This window comes from Zerene cesonia, chromosome 17 (assembly GCF_012273895.1).
Source record: "Zerene cesonia ecotype Mississippi chromosome 17, Zerene_cesonia_1.1, whole genome shotgun sequence".
Classification (NCBI taxonomy): Eukaryota; Metazoa; Arthropoda; class Insecta; order Lepidoptera; family Pieridae; genus Zerene; species Zerene cesonia.
The window spans coordinates 4,306,518-4,330,063 of record NC_052118.1 but is presented as its reverse complement, the minus strand read 5'-3'; the positions used below and the strand labels follow the sequence as shown (position 1 = coordinate 4,330,063).

The 23,546-nt window shown below is 31.6% G+C and overlaps 2 protein-coding genes across 2 annotated transcripts; one reads left to right on the top strand and one right to left on the bottom strand.

The window, feature by feature from the left end:
- The first annotated feature begins 10,330 nt into the window (after positions 1 to 10,330).
- Positions 10,331 to 16,626, top strand: LOC119833357. The gene is made up of 9 exons (XM_038357345.1): positions 10,331 to 10,467; positions 11,816 to 12,027; positions 12,364 to 12,555; positions 12,621 to 12,688; positions 12,935 to 13,112; positions 13,465 to 13,642; positions 14,027 to 14,216; positions 14,854 to 14,989; positions 16,442 to 16,626. The coding sequence occupies exons 1-9, from the start codon at positions 10,331 to 10,333 to the stop codon at positions 16,624 to 16,626; spliced, it is 1,476 nt and encodes a 491-aa protein (XP_038213273.1).
- Positions 16,627 to 16,995: 369 nt separating this feature from the next.
- LOC119833294 (cytochrome P450 4g15) lies at positions 16,996 to 22,708 on the bottom strand. The gene is made up of 9 exons (XM_038357277.1): positions 22,599 to 22,708; positions 21,486 to 21,711; positions 20,919 to 21,119; positions 20,226 to 20,405; positions 18,749 to 18,945; positions 18,348 to 18,626; positions 18,034 to 18,271; positions 17,760 to 17,945; positions 16,996 to 17,492 (listed from the first exon to the last, which is right to left on the bottom strand). Exons 2-9 carry the CDS (start codon positions 21,694 to 21,696, stop codon positions 17,314 to 17,316), a joined length of 1,671 nt encoding a protein of 556 aa, XP_038213205.1. The 5' UTR covers positions 21,697 to 21,711; positions 22,599 to 22,708; the 3' UTR covers positions 16,996 to 17,313.
- Positions 22,709 to 23,546: the final 838 nt, after the last annotated feature.

Genomic DNA, 23,546 nt, shown 5'->3' with positions numbered 1-23,546 from the left:
CTCGTAAAGTTTGTGATTTACAACACACTTTCGTGTATGGTAAACAACTAGAAACTAGTGAATTAGGATGTATAATTATTTCCCACGTTGCTCAGTGGCAATAAATTTTGAGTTGAGTTCACGTTGATTTGAGACGCAAAAAATTTCCATAACCGTTTGTCATATATCCACATAGTTATTTGATTATTTTAACTGGTCGCCACAAGTTTATGAGAGATTGAAAATGGCAATTTTTTGTTGATTATACATTACTTAATTACAATATAAAACACCATTCAACAAAATATATATTGGTAGGTATGAGCCTTTTTAACATGTGCTTATATTAGCTTCACTTGTACGTTTGTATGTAACCGACTTTAGACTCGATTTTGACCCACTTTAGCAGACAGATTTAATTTAAACTTTGTACACTTATCTTGGATCAGATCACAATAATTTCATGAATTTATCTTTTTACCCTGATTAGGTTCGCCAGTATTCAATACATTTTCCGTACGTATGTACACTCATTACTCTTTATAAGATTGTAAACAATAAACTTATATTAGAGTGTGTTTTTTATGTATTTTTTTACTAAATTTTATATAATATAAATATTTCATGACTTGACCACTTGATCAGAGAAAACGTGAAAAGTGTAAAATTAGAAAAGTGGGATGCTAAATCACACTTTTATAACATTTTACACTTTCCCTGCGTCCACCTCTAAAACTATATTAGTTTAACATCAATATAGTATATTGTAATATGCGATAGAAGTAAATTATGTAGCGCAAGAAAATATTTTTCAGAAAAACTCCATCTAACTTTTAAATGGAAAACCTTAAACGATTTCGCTATAATGTGATATGGAGAGAGCAAAGGCAGCGTTATCGCATATTATAAAAAGACGTGAGTGTAAAATATATCCACATCTCGGAAACTACATGGTTGATAAATGATAACGTATCTAGATTATAATCTCGTACAAAGTAAAATTTTTGGAAATCGGACAGGTTGTTTCTAAGATTAGCGAGTTCAAATAAATTAACTTCAGCTTTATATTATTAGTATAGATATGGTTATTATAGCAGATGCTATTGCAATTCCAAACTAAACTTATATTAAGGGTTCCAATCATATTAAAATAACTAGTCTCCTGGTATCTAGACTCGAATCTCGATGGAGGTAAAGAAGGTTTTCTACAAAACGTTGATTACCTCTTTAGAAAATCCAATTGTAGTATTTTGATATATATTTAACTATAACCTACAACGTAATTTTTTGTTATGTTTCATTATAGACCATGATTTTATTTGCAGTCATTTGTTGTATGATACATGTTATATTTATAAGAATAAAAACATGTCGACAACCTTTTTATACAAGCTTATGAATAATGGACATTTTAGGATTATGCAAAACAGTTTCTGCTCAATAGAATATAACATTATTCAAATACATTTTATTGTTAATTTTTTTAATTATTTTCGTCATCTTATATAAAGCGGATATTGATATTTTCATATATTTGGTGTGGTACGTTGAAAGAACAGAGATTCACTTTTCATGGGTGTGATTTGTAATTAGCTGGGTGTGCCTAAATTGGTGTAATCGAATGACATGTGGACTAATGTATTGTTTGAAGCGTGTTGCTGATTATTTTAAGATATTTATATTAATGAATTGAGTTCGTTAGAATGGATGTTCTAATGTGAATTATCTACTCCTTATATTGTTGAATATGGCGCTTCATATTTCAATGAACATTGAGAGAGTTGCTATGAGCAGACTGATTTTAGATGTAGTCGTAGTAATTTGTTATATATTCGATAAATATTTCAAATTTATTTTTTCATCCCCCGGTTATATGTATGTATAGTTAGGTAACTATACATACATGCATATACTACACTACATACACACAAACTATATAGTTATAGTGTTTACATGATTTGCGCACAAACAAACCAACAAACAGACAAACAGGGAATCAGACATTCAGAAAAAATATTAGTATCCCTTGTTTTGGTCTTCATCTTTAAGACATCCACAGAGTAACTATATATTTCTTTTAAAAATATTTAAAGTATAGAAATGGTATGGTATAATTATATGCATAGATAGAAATATGAATAATAATTAGTCATTTATTGCATGCTTTTGCTCATGTACATATTAATTACAAAAGCTAGGATATTTTAACATGGAACCGCGTTTTAAATAGGCTAACGGAGAATAACTAAAGAGAGAAATACCTGATGATAAAATAATTATGTTACTGCATCAAAATATCAACCTACTGCTACAAGGAGTCTGCTTGTCGCAATGTGTGTTAAAAATTACGATTAAAACAATAGAACGTTATTCAATACCGCATTTCGTCTTCACAGAGCAAAGCAGACGAATACACAAAATTTAAATTGGAATTCAGCTACGGAAATGATTAATGATGTTTGTTGTTTCTAAAGCTAAAACAAAAATAACCTGCAGCACCACATGTGCAAATACTCGTGTATTTTGTATCAACTAATCTTTTTGTTCGATTGAAACATCTCCAACTGATGCACGAACAACGATACCATTTATTGTATTTTATTCAAACTTTGAATGAATACGGCTTTATTTATGTTTTTCTTATTACGAGCGTGTCGAGAATTTCCCGGTTTATAATTCACAAGTGCACTTTTATATCACATCGCATCCCTGTTCAATATCATGTGAATGCATAAACAGAACTGTCTTCACAATGCTTTTGATAGAATAAACACATGAACATGCCAATAGACAACTGATATGATATAAATATATTTCTATTTCGATTTCCGTATACGATTGGACTGCTAAATTCGGGTGCATCGAAAAAGAAGTTATTCTACGTAGGTATTCTCCGTTGCACCGGAATGAACAAATTTTGCCGCTAGAACTATTGATCAATACGTTAAATGTAAAAACGGGCTTCAGCAGCCAGAACATTTTTTTTTAATTACAGAATTCATCTCATAATAAAATCTCTAATCATATCTTAGAACCTTGAATATATTATAAAAGTATATCAGCATTACCACGAAAAAGTAATGTTTATACCAATTATTTCAAGGTAACATAATAAATAAGAGAGAAATTTACGGGTTTGTTCTCAATCGTCTGCGTGTTTTTAATCGCAATTATTCAATCTCACGAATGTTAAGAGAGTTGAGTGTTAATGTTTATTAAATAATTAATTTTCTATGCTTATTGAATGTAAATAAAGTAAACGAATTAATACAAACACTACCATGCACCATTACACGATATCATATCGTTAAAATAAAAAGGCATATTTGATTTATATAGTAAGCTAGACTTGTATTGTGTTTGCTGTAATTTTTGAAACCACGATGGTTTCTTATTACTTTGAATCACAGCTTTTAACCAAATACTACTTAAAACCAAGTTCATCGCTGATAACGTTTTAATGCGCCAAGTTTAATTAGACTCAGAGTCAGTTTGACTTCGGTATAATCTGTTATAATAAATACCGATGATAAATCTGAACTTTCTCATTATCTAGTCTAGTTCATTGTAACTAATTTCAAATCAAATATAATTTCATTTGTCACATCTAAAGGTATTTCTATGTCAGCTATATTTTATCTGAACAGGCTGTAGCATACGGTTTCCCAATAAAGTAAAAATCATCTATCTACCTATCTTTATACGTTCTATAAATTAAGTAAATAAGACACTATGCTAAATTATTGGCATATATTTTTAAAGAAACATAAATTATTAGAATGTGAAACACAATTTATAATGATAAATGTATTGTCCTGGTACGAGCGGCAACACCTCATAATTCAAACACGATCAATAAGCGATAAATACATAATTGATCACTTCTAAAAATTCAAGATTGGACAAAATAATACTGTCAAAAAGTACTTTTTTGTAACTAACAAACGTCGTTGTTTATTTTAATGAATTTAATAATGATGAATGATGAGCATAATGTTCTTCTGTATCTGGTGATTCGCGATGGTAGGCAATCACTATCACCCGCTTTTAAGGAGAAAAGATTGGCGACCGGAAACAAGGAATGGACTGGGAAGCTTGAGGAAGAAGAAACGGGCCTCTGACTCCCCCACTCATCGCACAGAACTCAATAGCACGCTACTATTTCACGCTGAGTTTCAACTACTGGGATTAATTTTCTCTAAAAAAATAATGTATTATTATAAATTAGGCATAAGCTCCGCAATCACAATTAAGTCCTGTTTAGCTAAATTTTATTTTACCTCGTAAATATATAAATTTTCCCTATAAGGAATCTTGAAAGAAGTAAGCTTTTACTTCCTAATTGAGTTGTAAATGAAAACTTCACCAAAAACTTTGCCAGTTAATGTCCTAAGAGTAAATCCTTGTTCCCATATAAATGGGATTTCGTCCTTTGTGACCGTTCTTCGAAGTTAAAGAAAAAGCTTTTAATTTGAATACAAAAGCAAATTGAAAGTTTCATTTGTTCACAAAAAATGACAACAATATGGTATATATTTTACTTACTTTCTACATTTTTAGATTTTTAAACTCTATGAACACTACATAATACCGTAGTAAATGGAAAAAACGACAAAGGTTTTGCTTACGAAAACAGGTAATTTTTATAATCTGCCAGTTGAAAAAATTATTTTAAAAAATTTTGCAACTTTATATAATTACAAACAAATATTCATTATAACCAAGTTTCAAAATATTTAAATATTCACGTAAAAAAACAATAGAGTAACAGACGCATAGATGACCTCCATATTTTTGAAGTCAGGTTAGGTTTTGTTTAGAACTCTTAGATCTGCGATCTCGTCGGCAAATTTCCCCTGTCCCCATGGTATGCAACGATAATAATATTTAAATATTTTCTTATTTTCAAAGGCCGTCCGGGACTAAAACATGGAGAAACTCTTTAATTAAAACAATTTTCTTTCATTGCTTCATGGAACTCACGTACGAATGCTGTATTTTGAATTTGTTCTAGTTAGGTAATTTCGAGATAAATTCTTTTATTTGTTTTTGTCGTGATATAAATTTTTTGATACTTAATGGTTAAATGGTAAATAAGTCTTTATTAAATTTAGTGTTAATTTACGAATAATAATTTATTCGATAATCCTACTAATATCATAAACGCCAAAGTTTGTAAGTATGGATGGATGTACGTATGTATGGATGTTTGTTATTCTTTCAAGCAAAAACTATTGAACCAATTGCAATGAAATATGGTACTTAGAGAGCTGGATAACTGGGATACATACGAAAATTTTTATCCCGATATTCCTACGGGATACAGACTTGCGCGGATAAAACCACGGGGTGCAGCTTGTTAATACTAAAAATAATTGTCCGTAAATATGCCAGAATACATTACCATTTTTATACCTGCGTAAAAATTTACCTCATGTAGTAAAAATGTTAAAATACATCAAGTGTAATTAAAGCGTTTCACTGCAGTGAATATGATTTCATGATAGGTAATTAGGAAGATAAAATGTTCAGAGTGCGAATTAATGTGATTGATGGGCGTTTTATCCATCTACGAAAGAAATGTTTAAGCGTGATATGACATGTAAATAGGATTATAATGTGGTTTGGAAAATCTATGGATAAATATTCTATGTACTCAATATTTGTGTGTATTTATATTCGTTTAGCACTTCGTGTTGTGTCTTTCTTATATCTTTTTAGTATTTTCAGTCCAAATTGGTACTCTGAGAAAGTAAGGGAATTTAATTTATTTTAGCCATAATTCCATAATTCTTGCTTCTTGAAATGCTTCAGTCTTGTCATCTTTATTCACCATTCATATTTGATTATTAACACATTTTTTATTATAATTTTAAACCTTGTGTTATTTTAATAAATATGTAACATTAGGGATGAACACTTTTACTTGATTAATCGTAATTGCCTAATGATTTGTTCAGGCGCTGTAAAATAATTACTGTATTTTATAGCGCCTGTTTTGACTTTTGAAAATTGACCGCCTCCTTGGTACAGTGGTTAACGCGTGAGCGTAAAACCGAGGGGTCCTGGGTTCGAATCCCGGTGGGAATGCACAATAAAAACTGTCTCGGTCTGGCAGGACATAGAACGCTGATCACCTACTTGTCCATAAAGAAAATCGATCAGTGAAACAGATGTATATCAACTGCCCCATACCCCAGTTTGGGACACGGGACTTCAGTTTATAGCGCTTGAGTAAAATACAAATCTTGAATATCAAACTAGATAAATCAAGATATTTCAAATTATGTGATAAAAAGTATATAAACATCTGCTTGCAATATTTTTTATAAGTTATTTTGTATAATAGGCTCAGTTAATAATTACTCTTACAGATATGATGCATTTCATAATAATATACTTTTTACTTGCTTATACGTGATTCTTTTATCTTCTGCTTTGGAGGGAGTATCAGTCCAGATTAAAGTTATATCACTTCAGTCAGCTCATATAATAAGAATGACAATTCTCTCGGTACCACTCGGATAGCTGTCTGTAATAAGGTACAATCATTTAGTAAGAATAATATTTCTTTGATTTTACTCACATTGCAATAATGGCAACGACTAATAGATTTATTTAATCTATGCATGACTGATGACTAACGACAATGTCAGTGTCAGTGATATTATTTGAGATGGAAGTACAAGCTGATGCAAAAACGCAGTAAAGCCTTGCTTTAACAACGTACTAAAATGCCATTATCAGCGAAATTTAGACGTGGTTAGTCTTTCGGTACTTCGAAAGAGTTGTTTCATCTCTTGCCTTTCAATTTCAATTACGTAACTTACTGTTGTTATAATAATAACTTCGATGGTTATATATTAATTAATATTATAACAAATAAATATATTAAAACTACGTAGTATCTGGTGCCTATGATCTTTGATATCCTGTAAAATCTTGTTAAAATAATGTTATAATATAAATTTCCAGAAATGTTAACAGCAATGAAAGCAGCGAAGAAAAATAAAGAACAACAAAGTGAAACGGAAAAAGAATCTGTGAGCAATGAAGAAGATGTAGGCAGAAGCGCGTCGATTTTATCGAAACCAGTCAGTTCCACTCAAGCTCTTAAAATCGACGATAGTTCTAAAACGGATACTAGAAAACCAGACAAACAAAATCCAATAAAATGATTTATTTATCATTTGTATTTAATTTCAGTATACAAATTTTTAATCTAATATAATATTATATACAATTAACATAGATGCTCTGAGAATAAAACTATTTGTTTTTTGCTCACTTCAGTTAAAGAAGTTTACGAGGCCTGTATACTTTTCCTCATCTTCGAACCACCAGCTCAATTGCCCACTATTAGTCTCAGCCTGTGGATGTGTGTTTCCCAAAGAAAAAATAGTAATTTGATTGTGTGAATTTGAAAGTAGCTATGTAAATATATTAGGTGCATACAGTATATTTGTATAAAAATACGCCTTAAAACGATTATCTGTTCTCAAATTTTCATTGTTGTCCTGACTTAGATATTACTAGTTAATAAAGCCCCAAATGTTTATTTATTTTCAATACTTCTTTACATCCGTCTTAAATAACACATTGGTACGAAAATACATATACAGTGAAGGGACATTTATTTCTAAATGCCAACCTTGAAAGGGGCAAGGTCGTGCACTTTATAAAATGGGTTCGATTGAGGTATAAACGAGATACATCGGATTACGCCGTAACTCATATTTCTTAAAACTGAATCTTATATCTTTAAACGAGCAATTCTCGTATATATATATATATATATATATATAAAATTATATATATATGAATATACATTAATATAATAATTAATACGATAATTGCTAAAAGAATATAAATTGACTTATGACAGCAGAAGAGATTTCAGATTTCCTGACACTTTTAATTTACCTATCTACTCATATGGAGAGAAGAGCTAAGACAATACAACAATTGTACTATTATATGGTAGAGAGGTCGACCGTCGGCGGCGTGTCGGCGCCACAGCCGTACTCAATGATTACGATGTTATACTACAAATAAAATAAATCAAACGTTGATAGCAAAGCGAACACGTAAATTTACGTAGCAATCCGACGCTGTAATGGTTAATAGTAAATAATGCGAAATGTAGCCTCAGTTGAAAATTGAAATGGTGTAAGAGGGGAACCTATACGTTTAAGACAATTAGTTATTTATATATGTAATAAAAATAAATATAGATTATGAGGTTTTATGTGTTTGACATGCAGAGCTTAAAAAGTCGAATTGTTTTTGTTTGAGTTATATAGATAAACTAGCAATTCGCCCTGGCTTCTTTTAGTAGCGTAGTTTTTGAGTTTATCCATTATAAACGAACAAACAAAAATATAAATTCAGTGGTAATAGCACCGAACAGCAAGAGATTTAGACAATTCTAGTAATCCGACTGAAATGGGTGGAATTGGGTACGAAACATTTTTCCCATTTTCAAAGTCCAAACAGATTGTTATTGAAAAAAGTCTTAATGTCGGCAGAGATCGTAAAATATTGGGTCACATATATTTCCCAGAACAATAAATCCTTTATTTTCTCTATGCATTCATTGAAACATAAATAGCTTCACGGCTGATCGCTACTGAAAGACGAACTTAGGAATAATGCTAGCTATTCCACTTGCCAAGAGATAAATCAATGCACAGGAATGCCATAAAACAATATTTTATTACACCTGATATAAAAGAGATTGAAGTCTTATCGACGGCTGCTTAAATTTATATAATAAAATACATCTTTAAACAGTAGAACGCTCTCTATAATGAATTGAATTGATAGATCCCTAACTACTTATACGATATTAACTGGCTTTATCTCTCATAACTTCTACAAAAGAAGGTAAGTTAGCATGCATGGTTCATTGGAAAATCCTAGGATTTATTTACCTACATTTGTGGGTAGGGTAATTTGCTAAATTATCAATACATTCATCACAAATGAAAAACTTGTTTCTTTATAACAATAATGTACTTTGAATTGCAAGCATTCTCTGGCCACATTTTCTAGTGCTTGAATTCTTTACAATAACATATTTTAATTGGAGCAATATTAAGAATGTTGGAGTGTATTAATTGTTTTGTTGTGTGCAGTGAATTTCCTTCTAAACAACACTATGTATTAATCTCGAACATAATTACACCAATATTGAAAATAGTATAGCAAATGTTATTTATCAAATTAATTTGTTTCATCTTAATTGGATATTCGTTATTAAATGCCATTTAGGGATGACGATAATACTCCTTCACACGGGGTATTACTTCTCAACGTATAATAGAATAAAATTACGTAATTTTAAGTTCATAAATAATTTGAAATGTATCCGGCTGGTTATTATCAACTTGAACTATTTCCGTTTAATAACATGAAATAATGAATACCACCATATCATTTCCAACGGAAATACAAAACAATTGAAATTCAAATCATACATTACTAGCGATCCGCCCGGGCTTCACCCGTGTTACGTTTATTCTCTCCATAAGAACCTTCCTTGTGCCTTAACATAGACGTTAAATATAGACTATACAAGTTTTATATTCACATAATAGTAAACATTGGTTAAAGCGACATCTATTGTGGAATAGTGCAACAACTGAATCATAAAAATTATGATGGTCATAAAACATTTTTAATAGTGAACGTGAGATGGCGTTAAACTTTTAATAGCAATTAACAAAATGTCTCCTGTAGGAGACATTTTGTTAATTGCTATTTAATAATTGTTAAGTTTGAAGATAAGCCGGTCGGCAGTGTTTGTCTTATTTAATTTTTACGAATCTGCTTACTTAGGGTGATATTAAATTCAAAGATATACGTAATAAACTCACCTCGATAGCTCTGGTCTTCCTAAAGCTTCATATTTATGAATTGCTTATATAATAACCTGTATTTATTCACCTGTATTGACCTTAGCATGATATTTGGACGAGCCTCACACAAAACGAGGGTATTACCAGGTGAATAATGAATTTAGGTTTACATAATTATTTCGTATATTAATAGAAAGTTTTCTTTTATCATGTTTTGGCTTAGCTGTCGTTAGTAACACATGTGGATTAGCTGTTGTTTCTTTATGTTGTCGTATTTATAATTCTGACGTATAAAATATCGTTGATAATTATTTTCGTTACCTATCTAATGCGTTCATTGTCCATATAATTACATAGCATTCTTTTTAAAAACTCAGATACATGAAGAACAACAAATTGACAGCAACACAATTGACATTGTCATCAACAATTTATGTAATTTGTAAATAACATAATTTTATATAAATACTTTTAACTGAATCAAGAAAATCATGGAGTCCGAAGCGGAATTGCCGAAAAAGCGACGGTTGCCAAAACTTATGGCATGCATGACTAAAACGAGCCTAGAAAACCTAAGAAATAGGGCTTTATTCAGTTTAGATGCACTAGATGCGAAAGGCATACGAAGGTATTTGCTAATTATTTCAAATTGGCCCACGCGACTCCATCTGCCTTCAGAGCAGATAATTTTTCTTATTTTTACATGTTTGATGCTCAGCTCCTTTGGTTTAAGTGTAATGTTGTTAAGCTTCCCTAAATGAATAGACTACACATAAATTGTCAATTCGAATGAGTAGTTCTTAAGCTTAACCTTTTCAAGCAAATAATGTAATTATTCCAGCCTTATTATGATATTATCGACTTGTTATATATATACAACTTAGATAGGTAAGATTTGTCTCGATATTAACTACTTATTGCTTAAACCGTCTGCGTCCAAATGCTATAATAATGCTTTTTGATGTTGATTTTTCAAAATCGGTATTTTTAGGTATTACTTAATATAAAAAAAACATGTGAACTGTATGAATACTAATAATATTAAAAACATTGTAGTCATTAATGACAAAACCCGTCCTTTTTTCTACTTTCGCCTCCCTTCTTGATCCAAAAAGGATCAACGAAACATTAGGGTTGCAATTGATTTAGCACACCAATAACTTGCGCTACTATTACATGCGCTATTATATTTTCATCAAATATACATTTCTCACGGCTCTACCACTCTTTGTTTTCGCGAAAACTTTAGTTAGTGATGAAAAAATACGCGTCTATTACGTGGCTATTACTGCATAGTATAAAACAAAGTCGGTTTCTCTGTCCCTCTATATGCTTATTTAAAACTACGGAGCGGATTTTGATGGGATTTATTTAATAGATAGTGATTCAAGAGGAAGGTTTATATAATGTATAATAATGTATATTAAATAACTCCGAATTAACGCGTGCAAAGCCGCGGGCAACAGTTAGTATTGAATAAGAGTCATCCTTTGTAACTTATTATACTTATTATGATATTTTTTTAGTGAGGGTAATTAAATTGCGGTAATAAAAAGAAAAATGCAAATCACACAAAATTAATATACATAATAAGTAACTATATTTACCCGTTTTTCTGTAAAGTTTGAAGTAACAAAAAACACTTTTTATAATTTAATCACGTTTAATTTTTTTGTTCAACTTACTTCTTTGTTTATTAGCATTGCGCTGATTTCACTAAGTTACTTTTTTATGAATCTGTATTTTTTTTCTGTTTGTTCGGTTGGTCGAATCTGGGCTCTGGAACAGCTAAAGCTTTTCAAATTGAGGTTATGCTCGGAAATTATAGATTTACAATTGTTCCAGACATGGTCATCTCGCACCGGTGCATAACTTTTATCATTGAATGTCGTGTTGTTTTATTTTATAAATAAATGTAAAATTTACATGACATACTATGTTCCTATATAAAAATGTTGCTAACAATATTTGAACAGGAGAAAACGTCCATTGCATCAATGTCTAATACTCGAACTGAGGGAGTCTGGCTTTTTTGAATCGTCCGATTACCTTCAAGATCTTATTTATGATAATATCCAGTTGGTTAAAAAGGACGACATAGGGATTGTCGTTGATTTGAGAAATAGGGAGGATTATCTCGAGCATATATCTGCAGGACTTATTCGGGCGGAAAAGTGCCGAGATAAAGGTAACTGCTCAGGAAAATTACCTCCTTGTTCCTATCTTTATGGAACACCTTAAAAATAATTTTCCCTATCAATAAATCTTTATTAACACTGTTATTCACAGAGAAGACAGGAGTAAGAATACAGATTATGAAAGTATTGACAATGTTGTATGTTTGTTTTTCGCGTATATTCATGAGCCTCTCATTGACAGGTTATATAGGGTTAATAACTTGATGGATTTTAATTTGTGACTCATGTTTACGTTGGTCTTAATTGTGAGAATGACACGGATTTATCAAAATATAATAAAAAGTAAACCTGTGAGTTTTTTGTATTATAACGTGTGTATTTTTAAGGGGACACGAAAAAGGAAAGCTTGGAGCTACTCTCATTGGCGCTGCAATATGCTGAAAAAGGGAAAGGGATATTGTGGCTTGCAGAGAAATTTTTCCATGCGTCCATAGCGGTATCTAGTCAATTTCTCATTGATGGAGGTAGACAAAAGGGCTGCTGCAAATACCATTATGCGAAATTTTTGCTTGATAAATGTAAGTTATATTAAAAATATGATTATTGAGAAAGACAAATAATTAATAATATTGTTTTTCTACAGTTCCTGGCGCAGACCCGGAAGAGCCTTTTGTTATTCTGACAGAAGTCAGGGATAGTGCTATTGGAAAGGTTTGTTTGGCGTATTTCTGTCATAGAGAATTTAAGGTTAAAACCCTAAGTATACGATAGCCCAACAATATTGTTATACTTAAAAGCCTCATAAACAATTGCTGGTTTTGTATGTTCTGAAGGAAACATATAAACGTGCTACTAACCAGGTTTCAAAATATGTTATTTATGTATTTCCGTTAAATAACAGCTTATATTTATTGAAGCTAAATAATGTAGAACACTCGTAATGAAATATAATCACAGGATTGGCCTCTCTATGAAGCAACTGACGACGAAGAACAGATCTCATCTGAATTGTTATTTTGTGCCACAGCAATTCAACTGCATAGAGTACTTGTAAATAAAGCAAGGTCATGTAGAAAAATGGACCCTGCAAAATCTGAAAGACTAGCACGCTTAGCAGAGAGGCGAGCAAGAGATGGTTAAAAATATATTCATATTATTCTTAATTGCTTGATTTGTTTTAGTTTACATGTAAAGATAAGTCAATAACCCAAAATTTATCGACACATTTAAAATTAAAATTAATGTTGTTCTGCATAACGGTTTTATCCAATCATTGAACAAAACCAATGCCACATCCTCAGTTTATGGACGAATTTAAAATATGCTTACAAGACAAACTCCGGCGACGAGATTTTCCATTCGATTCACTCAAGGTTGTTTACAACTGCTGATCTAATTCGTTGTCATGATCAAGGCTATATATCAAATAAATTTGATGGGAAATCTTTATAACAGCTAATTGTATCAATGATTCAATATCTTCCTAGCAAATGATATACCGAAAACCGCGGAAGCTATAATTGAAATTGGAATTAGTCAACTGGCGATGAATAATTTGAATAATGCTCAGAAAACATTTGAAAAAGCATTTAATATATACTCTGAACACAATGATATTAAGGGCTTATGTGAAACTAGAATGCACATGGCGGCTGTGATGCAAAGGTATCATATTATTTTCCAATACATAGATATTGTTTTTGAATATATGGACGTTGCCACTGTCCTTGCTAATTATAGCTATGTAGATAAAATACGCAAATATTGTTCAATTAATAATGTGTTACTCTAAACATGGTACGCAGATAGGAATGCACGTTACGACTGGACTTTGCTTATCCCCAACCTTGGTACTTTCCTTAATGATCAAGGCAACCGTGTGCGTCTTTCAAAGATAATAAGATAGAAGTAATATTGTTGTTCTGTGGCTTTACCTACTGGTTCAACAAGAAATAATCGAGTCACGTGTTTGTCACAGGAATAACAAATAATCTATATCTATATATGATGTGGTGTTTTGAAGTATTTTTAAATTACTTACCTACCTAGGTTAGGAGAGCACGAAAAAGCGGCGAAGTTACTAACTGAGATGGGCGCATTAGCAATGGATCATGGTCTTCGTCTTCAATTGGGACAGGCATTGCACCTATTGGGAGAATTGCATCTCAGACGAGAGAGGCCTGAACTGGGTACACAACATCTTACTGAAGCTTTTCAATGTTTCTTGGGAACAAACTGGGTATGGTTTTAAACGTGTTTCTCATACAAATCATTGAAATAAATACATACAATGAAAGTGCAATAACAAATCTCGTGCCGTATAAACCTGTTATTTAAAATTAGAGTAGGTACATATATCGGAATTAATTAATTATTAATAATATTAGGTAAGTTCGTAACTACGACATTCAGTTATTAAGTTTTGTTTTTTACTTAAGTCAATCCTAAAGTTTTCCTTATTTTACCAAACTACTTATACATTGTAGCCGATGACTTGTACAATCCATTAAACCATAAAAAGAGGGTACCATATAAATAGATTTTTTAAAATAATCAATAAAATGAATGATTACAATTATATGTACATACGTGGCCGGATTTGGAGTTCAACTCGTATGGCGTAAATTTCACGTATAAAAATTATATAAATAAATGTCAAGTTCGTGGATATATTAATAAATGAGTTTATTATATCTCCCTTGATTAAAAATGTGTTTTTGTGACAATACTGTTGTACTACAACACCAGTAAAACTTAGAAATACTAGTAAGCCTACTGATTCATGCGATATATTTTCGGTTTTTAATCGTTAGTGAATAACAGGGACAATTAGTTGATAGTATTGAAGTCATTATTTCGGAAGTATATTATTTCAGAAAAATAAATCAACAACTGATGAGGTGATATCAATTACTACAGGAAGGGAAATTGATGTTATTTATAAACAAGGAACATTTGATGTATATGTCGAAGAGGCTGAACAGTCACGACTTATGATGGCAATTTCGGCAGGTCAGATGTTTTTTCTCCAGATTTGACATTTTATATTGGTTATTAATGAATCTATTTCACAACATTTGCCTGGAATGTTAACTGTAGTCGTTATAACTTCTGAGGGATACCTAGTTATAATAATAATGTTTTTATGAGTATCATTAATTTTCATTTGTTTTAACAGCATTAAATGGCTAAGTCGAAAGACGTGGGTTCTGCCTTTTTGAGCTACCGTTCCGCCTGCGGGTTTGCCCGAGAAGCCAATCTCGAAATGATCGATAGTTCCGTACTTTTATCCACATAGATCCCGTCCCCGTTAGATACTCGGGAGAAAAATTATCCTATGTCCTTTCTCGAGTCTTGAACTATCTACCTGATTTCATCCAAATCGGATTATAAATCACCCATTCATACATGGCAAATCTTAGCATTATATGATATAAATACAAAAAAGAACGATATGCAAAATTTATTACATTTATTTTATACTATGAGTATAGTAGGTAGGCATAAGCTATAAAATGTCAATCGAACCCCTTTTATTTATATATTCAATTCTTAAGGCAAGACAGTTATAATATTAACATATCTACGTAGATACTCTTGGAAATGTCACGTTTACAAACTGAATACATTTTTGTATTTCACGTGACCAATAGTTCTTGTTTTAAACACATTAAAAGTGAAATATCTTTAAAACCTGTTCAAAATGATACAGGCCCTAGTAAAAGCATTTATAATTAATCTTTAATATGACATGAGATATTAGATATCTTGATTGGTAATAAAAAAAAATCGTTATGTTATTCATTAATTCTAATTTCAATCTACCTATTTTACGTATCATATATTATTTTTTTACTATAAAACCTACGTTAAATTAGTAAGAATGCGCGATAATTATTATGAAATCTTCGTTAGGTCCGCATTTTTTATACAGCTTGAGTTTTTTAACCAAAAAAAATTATAAGTATTTTATAATTCTATTAACATATTTTATTTTATGTCATATCAAATAACTGTGTGAAATTTCCATAAAAAAAACTTAGCTAAATCTACGCATTTAAATTATGTGGATGACGTTTATTATTCCGTTGTATATATAGGCTTTAAACGTTATATTATTATTTTACATTTAGCCCGTCACCAACATCAAATCTAAGCAAAGTCTACTCTGACCTAAAATATTTTAAATGTATCCGCTATCCACATAGTTACACTACCGTTTATATAAAGAGGAATGGAAGGAGTGTTACTAGAACGTTTTATTTAGGAATTGTAGTGATTGTGGGGAAAAATGTGACATGTATTATAGATGTAGGAAGTGAAAAGGGATAACTCTATTTCTCGATACATGTGAAAGGAAACATCAATTAAAAAACACTCAATTTGAAAATTTATAGGTTATAAATATTCATTAGTATATGTATGTTAGTTATGTGAATTATAACTGTATCACTGTCTAAATAGGACAAGAACTTATGGCATCCTACTTTAATCTCCTACGAGAAGCCAGGAAATGCTCCATTGCAAAGATAAAGACTATAGAATGGAAGCTTTCACAAGCTGGTTGGTGGATAAAAAGGCAACAACACGACTTCTTACCATGCTTGTGTCCATTGCACCAAAGATCACCTCTTGATATACTACGGTAATACTTTATTGATTTTCATTGCACGTTCAAAATTCAGGAAGTACTTATTTGAGCACGTGTTATGTGAGACGTCGATTATGATTTGCTGTAGACATGTAAAATGTTTTCATAATCTGCTTTTGAGACAAGTTTATTTTATTTTATTTATAACACCATTCAATAATATTTGACGACGTAAAAGTCAAGTTATACCTCTTATTTTAGTATGCAACTGGAGAAAAAATCAATACCTACAAATTTATCTGGCGTCGAGACGGACCTAAATTTAGGAAGAACTGGTACTATTCAAGATATCAGAATATTAAGGAGCAGTTTCGCAAGGGAACGTTCTTTACAAGGTGTGGAATTTATAAATAAAATAAAATATTAATTTTTTTCTTTATTGCATCACATTTATCCTTTACGCATAGATAATGTCGACTATTTACAATGCATCATATGCATAATATTATAAAATAATATAATCCTAACACAATTGAGCAATATTGAAACGTTTGTACCTCTTCATCCCATTTAAAAATCTGCCACCCAGATTAATTGTCCATTCTTAACAATAAAAAAATTAACAATAATTTAGTCAGTACTGGTATCACAAATGCATGTAACGATAAATACTGTATATAAATGTGCACATTTTCTACAGTTAAATATATGTACTAAGTATTTATATATTAGATTCTATTTTTGTTTAGCAAGCTTTGGTCATTCTTTTGCGGGGCTCCAGGCGTACTTTGAAACCTTCAGCTCGTTTGAGGATGATATCGGCCTGGAGTTTGAAGTCGGATTCCTTTAGGTCTGAGTAGACGCGGAAGTTCCTCAGGATTGTTGATAGAATTATCTTAAGCTTCAACATGGCATACTTACGACCTGTAACAATGAATAGATTTTATTAGAAAATGAGACTAGTTTCAATAGAAAATATGCCAATTCTAATATATAAAATTCTCGTGTCACAGTTTTCGTTGCCATACTCCTCCCAAACGGCTTGACCGATTCTTATGAAATTATGTGTGCATATCGGGCATGTTTGAGAATCGGCTAACATCTATTTTTCATACCTCTCAATGATCAGAGTAAGGCAGAACAGCGTTTGCCGGGTGCAGCTAGTTTCTTTATAATTCTTCGTTTACTCACCGACACAACTCCTAGGACCGGCGGAGAATGGCACAAAGGCGTAATAGTGGCGGTTAGCAGAACGCTCCGGCAAGAAGTTATCTGGGTTGAATTTGTCAGGATTAGGATAGATGTCCTCACGACGATGCAGTTTATATGTAGCGATGATTACTGTGGAGCCAGCTGGGACTTTCTTTCCATTGGATGCTATAAAATACCAAATGAGTGATTTTTATCATCAACATATAACATTTTATTGCAAGTTGTAAGTAGATTATAGTAGTTTTTAACTTACGCATTGTAATATCTTGTTTAAGGTGGCGAGCAATAATCGGCACGGGTGGGAACATGCGGAGTGTTTCCATTAGACATCTTTCCAAGTATTTCATTTCCAATGTGTCCTGGAAGGTGGCTGGGCGGTCTGAGTCTCCAAATATGCTGTCCAGCTCTTCGACTACTTTGTCTTGAATGTCTTGGTGTATACCCATAGCTGATAAGAAGAAACTGCTACCAGCGGCTGTGGTGTCGTGCCCCTGAACCATTATTTAAATTGTTAGAATCTATTCATTATAAACATTGTTATATGTAGGGAAATCGAAAGTAAATTACCTCAAACATAATAGTATCAACTTGTTCTTTGATTTCTTCGTCGGAAATTACAACACCACCCTGAGCGCTTTCCAGAAGCAGATCAAGGAAAGCCAAACGTTTCTTTTGACCAACGTCATCATCGACATCCAAGTCATCCTTTAAGCCAGACGACTGACCGAAGGACAAACCTTCAACTGATGTGGTCTTGGCAGGCTCGGTTTCCTTTTCAACAACTTCCGTTACAACAGCTGATGGTTTCTTGCCAGATTTGAATTCTTCCTTCTTCTTCTTAATAACCTATGTAAAAAATGAAAATATTCATTATGTGAAATAATAATGTTCAAACAACACGCAAAAACAAAATAGATTAAGAGATAGAATGATAATACCGTGCTACATGCATATATTTAAATAATTACCTTCTTAGTCAATCCGTGAATAATGTCGAGCAGTTTGTTTTGCAGTTTAGCGTATTGGGTAAAGTTGAACAAAAAGTCGGGTCTGAGCCAAATCTTGGTGTGTCTCAAGTGAAGAATATCACACATCTTCATGACAGCCATAGCATATTCAAAACCACTGCGATCTTGTGTGCTCTTGCTTACACCCATAGCAGTTTCTGTAAATAAATCGATATATATTCAGAAAACAATTCGTACTAGATAGCATCATTGACCCCGATTGTATTTAAAATGTTGCGTAATCAGAATAGGATTACTCCGTAATCCCGAGCCCGTTTTAGTGAATATTGGCCATTAGCGTTACGTGTTTCGTGGGGGGTCGCCTGAGTCGACCTATTTAGTATCTTTGCATACTTTTCCTTATGCCATTATGAATTACATTAATAATGTTATGTACTAGAAGCACGTTCTAAAGGCTGCGGTCATGTTGACACTGACTTGTATATAAACAACGCAATTGCTTCCATAAAAGTCGCGGATGTTATGTGAACGCGATAGAATGCCCTATTTAATCGTTACTTCCTGTACATTATTTAAATACTTATGCACATTACCTACGACCTTTTTCCATACCTTTTATATTTTTAGGCTGAAATAATGTTGTTTTACTTATACTTTATTCTAGTTTACCTATACGTTTATTTTTTATGAAGTATGTTTGTAAAATTTTCCATCAGAAGCAATCATTTACAGAGGCCATTTCATTGTAATAAATATGCATTTTATGGCACCTGGTAAGAAACGGAATATATTATTTTAAAAACCAGTAATTATTTGAATTATCTGCTATTAAATAGATTTATAAAGAAATGGAACAAATCGCGATGTATCGTTGTAAACAAATGTTTTGTGGTAATAGGTCTTACCTTGAAATTACAACTTGAACCGATCTAAAGCTGACCTCTAGGTAATTTTATGACCACTGTCTTTGATGAAAACATAATAATATGTAGTATTGCTATTTATGTTTTTACGTGACAAGGCATTTTAATTGAGCGGTTTTTTTACACATTTTTTCTTTGAATCAGAACCAGATTTTAATAATCTCATCCGCTAAGGAAATTCATACTTAAAGTTATGAGTTAGTATTTATGCAAATTATAATGAAAAGTGCGAAGTATCGGAATTTTTTTTTTGTGCGAGGCAAGCGTAGGTAAATTAAAATTAAAAAAGTTTTGAGTTTTTAAGGTTATTACATATATACTTAATTATTTTTAGCCTTGATCATATCATCTTTATTAGAAATAGTCCGTAAAGTAGCTTTTTCATAAATTTAATTATATTTCCCGTATCTTATGTCGATGACAATTAGAGGTTATAATTAATGACTTAAAACTTTTTTGGGTTAATGATTCTATGCCTTAATTACTGCTTTTATGCATGAAATATTATACACGACGTAAATTACATATAGGAAGCCCTCATAAAATTTTCTTACCTAATAAGATCTCCACGGTGCACTCGCTCATGTAATCGTGGCAATCGAATTCTCCGGTCTCCTTCTTCAGTTTTTCGACAACAGCCCTTGAGTTGGCATTAAAGAGGTCAATGAAACTCTTTAATACGTTTAAGTGGAAAGTGGGTGCAATAAGTTTTCGGTGAGACCGCCATTTTTGACCTATAAATAAAAGTTATATCAAATGATACGACCTCCAAACGCTCTTTAAATGTAAACCTCTTTAGTATTCAACGAAGGTGCTGCAGTATTTTAGTTGGAGGCTCACCAACTTGTTTATGTTTATATTTGGTAGATTTGGTAGGACTTATCGTTGAATAATATTGAATAAGAAAAGCTTCAATAAATAAAAAATAGTACGCAGATTATTTTTACATTGATGTTATATATTTTGCATCAATAATAATATGAATAACATACAAAATATTTTAAACTAATGCCTACATCAGTCTTCAGAAAAATCATGATTTTTAGGAAAAAACTTTTCTTCGCTTTCAGACATTAAAAATCGATTTGTAGTTAATAAAGCAGAAACATTAAAATTTTTTCATTTACATAACCATTACAACTTATTCTATTAATAACAAAGAATTAACATTATTCAATATCTATAGTTAAATTTAAATACATTACTGCTAATAAATTTTCATGAAATTGAACACAAAACATTCAAACCTGTGCTGATGAGGAGACCATTTCCAAGCCAGGGCTTGAAGAACTTGTACTCGTCGGCTTTGTCGATGTGCACGTGACTACTGAGGATCAGCTCCACATCACGAGGGTCATACAAAAACACCAGGAGTCGAGGCCCAATCCATACTTTGATCACGCTGTCATCAAACTCCTCGCTACGCTTGATCATAGTTTGGAAAATTTCTGCAAACCAAAAAAAAAGAACCAAAAATTTAAGACTTTTTAGTACTATTTTGAGGTTATTCTGTATCGCAATTATTTAACGAATTTATTTTAATCATGTTAAGTCACTCGTTTATTCAATTCGTTCTCCAAGTTATTTATAGAACGCTGATTTATTAATGACTTTAAACAATTACATTATTCTTAACAAAGGTTTTTTTAAAGTAATGTTTATTAATAAACTATTTTGTCATTTGCTTTTTTTATATGATAAAAAAAATAATCTAAATGTTGAAACAGAAATACGAAATAACAAACGGTTGTAGAGTTTTAGTAAATCCAACTTTTATAGCACCCTTTCTTATCACATTTTCTGACATTGCTTACCAGCAGATCCTCCCGTGAATTCTAAGGCGTTTCCAATAAGAGGTAAACCCTTAGGCCCTGTGATTTTTTCAGCCAATTCGTACAAGTTCCGTCTGGACATGCGCCAGTATGTGTACCATAGGATCAGGGCTGGTACTAGAAGCACGTAGAACAGATTGGTAGCCGCCCAGGTGCTGGACTGGGCAACTGTCTCAGCGGCCGCGTAACTCATTTTGCGGTTTTTTGCCTGTTCGGAGGAGAGTTTTTTTTATAATTAGCACATTAAACTTGCTCTCACAGCATGCTTTTTATTAACCTATTATTTATAAGCCCGCGTGATCAAGGGAAATGCAATCCCGGGATTTTACCCAAATACTTCTTGTGTCCGTAGGATTTTGTGGTTATATCATCCAAATCGATTGAGTAGTTTTGGCGCAAAAAGGTAACATAAAATGTATGCTTAATCACAAATTAGTAGGAATAAATAAATATCTTTATAAAAGGTCTAATTTATTATCTATGAAATAATCATCGCCGCCTTATGTGATAAATTCAAATAAAAGTTAATAATATGAAATGAAATCTTTTATACCAATAAAATAAAATAATAAAAAAATATTAACAACAATGGAATATTTTCATGTTTTTTAATCCAGTTTGAGAAACCGTAACGGAATTTTTCTTTTCAATACTATTAATAAAATCAAGTTATTGTGAACATCAATTATGGGAATAGAAATATAATTATCGTTAACTTTCCATTCAGCAACTCTTTAAACCAAACAAATAAAAATAGTTGAAACTAGTTCAAATTATGATATAACATGACGCTGATTTAAATATTAGAAAACATTTTAAAAACAAAAAAATAATGTATTAAAAAATATAATATGATTCGACCATTTTCGCATTTCGCGAAATTCATCTCGTAGCGATTTTCAAACTATACCTGTTTTGAAAAAGTTAACACAATATTCTCAACATTTAAAGTTGAAATTTTAAAACTATTTTAACATTTCTACGTGCTAATCCTTCAATCACTTAAGATCACAATAGGCAGTCCTTTGATTTAACAAATATATCTTTGTCGAATATAACACACATCACTGTATAAATTATATGGTAAATCCCTACCTTCTTCCAGTAAGAACCGGCTCCTACAAGCCCCTACAGTTTCGAATAAACTTTGGCTTATGCTGAGGGGTGTCCAGCACGTCTTTAAATCGACTATTTATGATTCTCACGCGCAACAACCTATATAGACGCTTATGACGTCACCAAACGACGCCGCTAAGCCCGGCGTGTTTATCGAACTATTATGCAAATGTTCTAAAACTTTTCATACGATTTATTTGTCGATCTGAAAGCTCTAGGTACTGAACAACGCTAGCACTCAATGTGTTAACACGTATATATAACTCGAAATGGGATATGTAACTCTTAGGCCTTTTCTATTTATACTTTCTTCAATTTTCTATAATAAGTGAAGATCGTAATAGTGACATACAAATATTTGCACATAGTTCGTACGTCAAATTTATTTAACAAATCTGTTTGATTTTGTGTTTATGGATATGGATTAATTTAATTCTTGACGTAAATACGAAGCACTTTGAGAAGTACAGGTAAATTAAGTGTTTGTTTATAATTTTCAATTCTCAAATAAGATTTGGGATGATTTGGCGATTGACGTGTACAATTATTAGTTACCTATAAGATATTATTGTGATCAACACTAATTTCATGGAACTAAGTATTTCTTACATGGAATTGCGCAGTTACATAATATTATTTATATACAGTGTAAATTATAGGGTGAGTATGCATTGGTTTCAAAACAAAATCTGAAAACAAATTATATTTCTGACCGTGTTGAAATGTATCTTACTTTTGTGTGAAAAGGAGAAGTATACTATATTCAATAAGTTAGACACGTTACATTTCATGATCGACAATAGATTATTTTACTATGCATAAAATAAAAATATGCTTATATTGTTTTTTGTTGCATTATTTTAGCTTCGACGTAATAGAATCAATAGGCGGGTGGTGTTTTGTTACAGTCAAGTTTGTAACAACCGA

Coding starts and splice junctions, on each gene's coding strand:
- LOC119833357 (XM_038357345.1), top strand. CDS start 10,331: ATGGAGTCCGAAGCGGAATTGCCGAAAAAGCGACGGTTGCCAAAACTT. Junction 14,217..14,853: donor GTTTCTTGGGAACAAACTGG/GTATGGTTTTAA, acceptor ATATTATTTCAG/AAAAATAAATCAACAACTGA. Junction 14,990..16,441: donor TATGATGGCAATTTCGGCAG/GTCAGATGTTTT, acceptor CTGTCTAAATAG/GACAAGAACTTATGGCATCC.
- LOC119833294 (XM_038357277.1), bottom strand. CDS start 21,696: ATGAGTTACGCGGCCGCTGAGACAGTTGCCCAGTCCAGCACCTGGGCG. Junction 18,627..18,748: donor TTCACGGATTGACTAAGAAG/GTAATTATTTAA, acceptor TTTTTTACATAG/GTTATTAAGAAGAAGAAGGA. Junction 17,946..18,033: donor TAAACAAGATATTACAATGC/GTAAGTTAAAAA, acceptor GGTATTTTATAG/CATCCAATGGAAAGAAAGTC.